The following is a 7,293-nucleotide window of genomic DNA, read 5'->3' as shown; positions in this document are numbered from 1 at the left end:
CTGAGAGCTGCGGGTGCTGCCCGAGCCCGGATTCGGCCCGGGCCGGGCAGCCGCGGGGAGCAGGGGCGGCGGCGGGCTCCTACCTTTCCTGCTTTTCGGGGAGCTCCGCTTGCTCCGGGCGCTGGCTCGCTCTTCCTCAATCGCAGCTGCTATCTCGGGGTTGTCTTCCCCATTGTACCAGACCAGGAGCTCCTCGCCCGGCGCGATTGGCTGCGGGGAGAGAAGAGACAGGCGCCGGGCCAATCAGAGCGACGGTTGTTGGTGGGGCGGGGCGGGGCAGGCGGGCGGCGCTCCCAGCCGGGCCGCCCGAGGCCAGCCCGGCAGGAAGAGCTCCTCCGCCTCGGCGGCCGCGGGCCGGACGACGCGGGAAGGGACCCTCTGCTGGAGGGAGGACCTCACTTCCCAGCCGCCTCCTCCCCGGAGTCCGTCCGGTGGATGTCGGGATCTGATAGGATCGCTTTAAACTTAAAACTGCCATATGTTCCGGAATCTTACTGTTGGAAGCCTCACAACTATCCACGCAGAAGGAAAAATATGCCACGGAACCACAATGTCCACGAAACCTAAGCTGATGAGAAAACTAAAGCATAATTTAAAACACCCTGGCAGTTTGGAAGACGTGATGAAAGCTAATTATCAGCGCAGGTTTCAGAGTCCAAGAGCAAGTTAAGCATGATAAGACCTACATGCCAGTGCACATTTATAATGCACCGCTAATTATATCACGGAAATGCTAAAAGAAGAAGCGGTGCTGAGGACGCGAGCGTCCTGGCAGTGTATTGTCTCTGCACTGCTGCCAACCTGCTCCGGTCCTTGGAGAATTCACTGCCTTGCCCTCTGTACTACACCTCGAGTCTACAAGACAACTTTTAAATTTAGAAAGAAATGCCTAAAAATACCTCACGTGTCATGCTTCTAAAACATGAATTCTTAACAGTCATGCACCCCACCACCATGCTGATTATACCTAGAGAACAAGATCGTGAAGAAAAAATATACTGAGTGGAAAGATTACACTCCTAAGTAACATTGAAGGAAATGGCTTATTGGTTTCTCTCACAATGACTCATCTGTTCAAAAAGTTCCAAGAGTATGAACACAAGTAAAATTCCACCTAAAACCCAGTGAATAAAATAAAAATCCATGAGTCCATACTGATATGAATGAATGAAGAAATGAATGAATGAACGGACAAGTAAATAAATAAGGAGAGCTCTTCCTATAGAAGATCCCAACTAATCAATGAAAAAGAAATAATGGAATTAGAAAATCACAACTGGACAATCATCACAGATTAATAATTGATTCAGGCAAGCATCACCAATGGATGCTAAAACTAGTAGATTAAAGTTTGAGGAATAACAAAATATTTGCATGGTCTCAGAATATCTCCCCATAAAACATTTATTAGTGACAAAGAGAAAAACAGTACCTTTATAAGACAAGTCAACATCATATGCCTCCCGATATGATGCACAGAAAAGAACACAGCATCACTTCTGGAGATGAAGTGAAGCATCACTTCTGCTGAAAATGCATAAATGTAATTCAATCATGATGAAACTTAAGAGAAGGCCAAACTGTGGGACATTCTACAAAAATTACTGATCAGTTCTCTCAAAACTGAAATGTTATAAAAGACAAAGACTGAGGTGCTATACAAACTGAGGAGACTGATGAGACATCACAACTGAATTCAATGGAGTTTTCTTTGCCTAAAAGGACATGATTGGAACTGACAAAATTTGAATAAAGTGTATAGATTAGCTTATAAAACACTGTGCCAGTGTGAGCTTCTTGATTTTGATCACTGCACTATAGTTATGGAAGAGGATACCCTCGTTTTAGGGGCAGGAGGAATTCCATCTAAGATGTCCATTTAGAAACAACATAGTTCTTCACTTCAACATACTTTCTAGTCTAGATAAAGTCTTTGAAAGTAAATATTATTTTGTTTCATTCTCTGCAGAACTCAATGTTTTTATAGTCCAAATTTTAAAATATTCTAAATTCTTTAAGATAAAAGAACAAGCCACTGTTTACTTTGTTCCTCCAAGGATGGCTAAAACCTGCCATTTTTTTTAATCTTTAAACCAATGTATTATTTCCCTTCTTGAATCAGTTACACCTAAAACAAAAAAACTTAATCTAATGTATAAAACCTTAATGAGTTAAAATAGCCATTACAGATGCCTTTTGGCACTCTTATGAGCTAACCTGTTTTTGTTGAAGGAATGAGCTTCTTTATTTAAGTAAACTATTTCTAGCTCCCAGTGTATATATAGTATGCTGCTTCTCTATGTTTTTGTTACAAGTCACATATTTATGAAATGGTAGTATCATATAATACTTGAAATGATTAGGGTCTGCAAAGATATGTAAAGTCTTAAATAAAACAAAAGTAAAAAAGAACATGGAAAGGAGTGAAGGAAAATAGAGTCCCCATTTCTTCCTAAACCAAACAGCATAACCAAAACACTGGCTAGAAGAACCTACTGGACATCTTCGAGATTCCTCCCCGACTCAGCCTAAGCGTCTACGTTCATTCCACTCCAACCTTGTGCAGAGGACTAACTGTACTAGCAACTGGGTGAAGTTAAATATCAGCACAAACTCTCTACTTAGGAGGGTCCAATTTTGTTGTTGCAAAAACCCCAAAACACCCCAGTATCTGTTTTTACCTCAAATCTAATATACAATTTCTAAATGGTTGTTAATGAAATGAACAGCTAGATTAAAAGCAACCTGATTTGTTAGCTACTGAACAACCTTCAAAACTGTTAGCAACTGAGATGATCATGGCATTATTGAGCTATGTACTTCCCAACTTTCTATTAAAACAGCTACACAAATAACAGGGCTTTATGAAGAGGAAAATAACACATCTTTTAAAACCAACAATTGCTTGCTTCTTCTGTACTGTAGTTTTTTCTTCTGCACTGCTTAGCGCATTTAAGATTTTGTAAGTCAAATTTCAGAAGAAAAGAAAATTTATGTCCTGAAACGCAGGAAATATAAACCCACATTTAAAAAAATAAAGTCAAAAGTCCAAACAACCTTTTTTTAAATATATTTTGATATTTAACAAAAAACAAGAGGAAGACTTTAAACTCTTCCTTTGGGTTCTGACAGGCTTATAAAATGAAGCACTCTCTCTTCTCTAAATATCAGTAAATATAAACTTGAAATTTTACCAGACCAATTAGGTACAGGCAAGGGTTGTCATAAATATTCCTGACACTAGGTCAAATTAAGAGGAATACTCCAGAATTATGAGAACACATAAAGCATTCCACACTTACCCACCTACCATCTATCCCCCAGCATGATCTTTTAAAAGTCACGGGTCAGACAGCTTCAATTCTCAAATGGGTGAACTGAAGACTAAAACTCATACGTTCCCCTACAGGCCAGTAGGCCCCCCGATCTGGCCCCTGCCCACCTTACCAGCCCCATTCACCACCTCTCCTTGCTCTAGCCAAACCAGCCTTTGTTCTATTCCTTTAAAAAAAAAGAAAAGAAAAAAACAAACAAACCCCCCCCCCCAAAATCTAGCTTATTCCCACTTCAATACCTTTGCTTCTACCAGCGCCCCTCTTCCTGAACTGCTCTTCCAGCAGAGATCTTCGAGTGGCTGGCTCCTTCCCATGCCAGTGGGGGAGGGGAAGAGGTGTCCCCATGTCTGGTCTTCCCTGACCTACCAGAGCTAAAGCAGCCCTCCCCCTACCTAGACAATCTATCACATTTTATTGTCTTCAGTGCACTTTTCACTATCTGAAATTATTTTGTTTACTTGTTCACTTGTTTATTATCTGCCACTTGCCCCATAAACTGGAAGCTCCATGAGACCAGAGACCTTGTCTGTTCTGTTCACTACTATAGGAGAATACCTGGTACACAGTAGACACTCAGTATTTGCTGAACTAATAAATAGATGAATGAATGGAGGGCAAGCTAACAATTAACCTTCAGGAATTTAAAACAGTTTTTAACCATATTACAAACAAAACCAGGTGATGACCTAGATTATAGGTGAGAAGGTGATACAGAACATCACATGTAATTTATTTACAAAACCTAACCCCCAGAAAGCTTAATCTAGAAGAATATAATCACAAGTAAGGAATCTGAAAGGCCTTATGCATACCTGAGCAAACATCAAAGGTCAGGATTGGGGGAGGTCTGCAAAGATCAGAGCTATGTTACTTCCAACAAAGAAAGGTAAAAATAATAGTAGTAGTACAGCTAGTTAACACTTTGAGTACTTAGGTTAGACTAGGAACTCTTCACAGAATCTTACACATATTGGTTTGTTTAATTTTCACAACTGTATTATTAATTTTTACTATTACCTCCATTTTTACAGATGAGAAAACTAAGACAGTGGGTGTAAGTAACTTCTCATGGTCACACATCTCAAAGCCAAAATTTGCTCACAAGGCAGTCTGCTCCAGAGCCCCCAATCCCAACCATGACACTACACTGCCTTGCCAAAAATAACAGCTATCATTTATGTAGCACTTATTAGGTGCTAGAAATCTACCCACAATCACCCATGATAACCATATGAGGTCGACACTATAATTATCTGTATCTCACAAATAAGGAAACTGAGGCACAGGAAAGTGACTTACCTAAAGTTACACAGCTAGTAAAATCACAATGACTTGCCCTGGGTCACACAGCAAGCCAGGATTTAATCCAGGAGTCTGGCTCCAGAGTTCACTCCCAAACACTATTCTCTCTTGCTTCTCAACGGTTCTCAGCTTTGCTATCAGAGATGAACACAGCTTAACTTGAGGTCTGATGAAAGAACTGCCAAGTGCCCCGGTATCTCCCTGGGCTTACTCTGCCCTGGAACCTCATTCCTACTCCTTCAGTTGCCTCATATGCATCCCCTCACTGGTATTTCATCTCCACCAGAATTCTGCCTCACTGATTCAACCAGATGTAACTCTCACTTTAAATGAATTTGAGAACAGAATGAATTATTGAATCCAATTTTGAATCCAATTCCAAACCCCAGTGTAACAAAACTGTACAGTAATGCCTACCAGAAAATCATGCTATTACAATCCAGCGGAAGAAGGTTATAGAAGTTTTAAACGAGGAAGTACCACAAAAAAAAAAATATTTCCTACAGGAATTGAAAGCAAGGACGTGGGTTTATATGAGGTAAAGGGCAATCCAACTGCCTACGTATGACAGGGAAAAATACAAAGGAAAGTTAAACAGCTGTAAGCTAACTTCCAAAAGTCCTAGTGCTACACACAGGCAAAACTCAGCATGCTACAAAGCTGACCATCATCTTAAATGTTTGTTCATCAAGAGTTTTCACCTACATGGAGATAATTTTTTTCATGGACTATCCCCCAGTCTATGACAGTTTTAATGGAAGTAAGTGAATAAGGAAAAATCTGCCTTACAGCAACTTTAGCAAACATACCTAGTCCAAAAAGCAAAAAGCAACAATCATCTATCTTTAGAGCCTCCCCTGCAGGATGAGTGCAGATTTGCCTTCCAGGAGAACATGAAAACGAGGGAGACAGATGTGGGCTTGCTTGTTGCAGATATAACAACGCTTCCTAATTCTAATTTCCCTGAATGTACTCAGTGACCTCTGACCTCACCACAAACTCTAAAAAATGATTTTCCTCTTCTTTACATTACTTGTTGATTCTCCTCAACAATTAATGTCTCCAAATAAAAATTTGGCAGAAGTAAGAAGCATGTTCTGTGTAATTTCCATTCTGAATAAAATTTAGGGAAAAGAAAAGCTAATCCAAAGCTACACTATACTGAAGACGAAGAATGTGTTTTCAGTTAACACAGAACCGCCAGAGCTACTGAGAGTTTCTCACAGTTAGATAAATTGGCCAGTCAGACAGTTCCCAATGCATCTGTACCTTAAGAGGAGGTAAGTAGCTGCCACATGCTTAACTCATCAGTATCTATAAAGATGCCGTATGTAATTACTTAACACGATCTTCCTGCTTTAGTGCCCTTCCTCACACGAAGCAGTGGCAACTGTATATTTAAAACACAGACCTTTCACTGTGTTGATGAACCACTTTCAAATAGAACCCTTTCAAGGTCTTCAAAGTCACTCCCGACGGTCACGACTGAGGACAGCGTTTGCAGAAACGCATGCAGAGTAACTACCGGCAGGCTAATTCTAACACTCTTACCTTTAAAGTTTTATAGTAAATGGCCCTGTTGATTTCCAGTGGAAATAAATTTTGCTCTTCTCCTGAGCAAGCCCAATTCACATAGCGCAGCCAGTTCCCCTTCTCTGGATCGGTGGCATCAATGCACATCCACCCCAAATTTGGGTAATAGACCTTGGGAGGGGGAAAAACACATTTTGTTAAAATAAAATATCATTTAAAGGTTTCCATTTGCAACTTCTAAGACAGTTCTTGCTCATTATATGCAAATACTCTGTAAAGCATTTCACGGAAACAAAATAAATAAGCAACAGAGAAAAGGAAAATAAAGATGAAAACTGAGATCCAAAATTGTATAATCCTCATTAGTTATTTTTCTATTTGGGTATAATTTTTTTTCTCCTAAACTTCAAGTGCTGTAAGGAAATGTGCTTGATGATCTCCAAATGCTTCGCAAATACGTACACAAAGACAAGTGACAGCTCTACTCCCTCCAGGGTAACAGAGGAAGAGCCCACAGCGGTGCTCCACAGCACCCGGATGCCCTGAGGTTTCTGCGCTGTTCTGCAAGTCGAGTGTGGAGGCCCAGTCCTGCTGGAGTTCACAGCTCAGCAGGTGCCTTTACTGCAGGGCTGACAGAAACTTCAGTAAGTGAACATGTGGTGTGAACCTCCATGTGGGTGACAGGGTATGATGCTTTTGCAAACTCCACTGACCTTAAAACCTTCTCTATCCAGAGCAGGGAATATCGGTGTCCTTCCGAAACAAGACCAAAAACCTGACCCCTCTTTGAGGGGTCAGATCAACTCTACTCTTGCAAGAAGCTTCCCCTGATCATCCTCTCTCAGTGAATTCCTCCTGCCAGATGCTTCCAGCATTCATTCCTTCATCTTAAAGACAATCTACTGAGCAGCTATTGTTAACTTTCTTTTGTATATACATACATACATTTATCTAGGTTTTACTTCCCCGAAATTAGACTGTAAAACACTTGATTAGGCACTGAAATAGAACTGCAGAAACAGTTGGTGACAGTCCTGTCAAAAACAAAGCAAAAGGAATGAGTCTTTTACTTTCGCTTTTGGAAGAAAGGAGAGAATCTTGATGCTTCTGTTTCTTCCCTACA

The 7,293-nt window shown here is 40.8% G+C and overlaps 1 protein-coding gene across 1 annotated transcript in view; it reads right to left on the bottom strand.

The window, feature by feature from the left end:
* PRDM2 (PR/SET domain 2) overlaps positions 1 to 7,293 on the bottom strand; it is an 83,466-nt gene that overhangs the window by 63,039 nt on the left and 13,134 nt on the right. The window contains exons 3-4 of the mRNA XM_007463183.1: positions 6,189 to 6,341; positions 84 to 210 (exon numbers count right to left, since the gene is read on the bottom strand). Coding sequence (XP_007463245.1) covers positions 84 to 210; positions 6,189 to 6,341 — 280 coding nt within the window. The remainder of the gene's footprint in view (positions 1 to 83; positions 211 to 6,188; positions 6,342 to 7,293) is intronic.

This window comes from Lipotes vexillifer, unplaced genomic scaffold, assembly GCF_000442215.2.
Source record: "Lipotes vexillifer unplaced genomic scaffold, Lipotes_vexillifer_v1.1 scaffold109, whole genome shotgun sequence".
Classification (NCBI taxonomy): Eukaryota; Metazoa; Chordata; class Mammalia; order Artiodactyla; family Lipotidae; genus Lipotes; species Lipotes vexillifer.
This window is presented reverse-complemented; position numbering and strand designations above follow the sequence as displayed.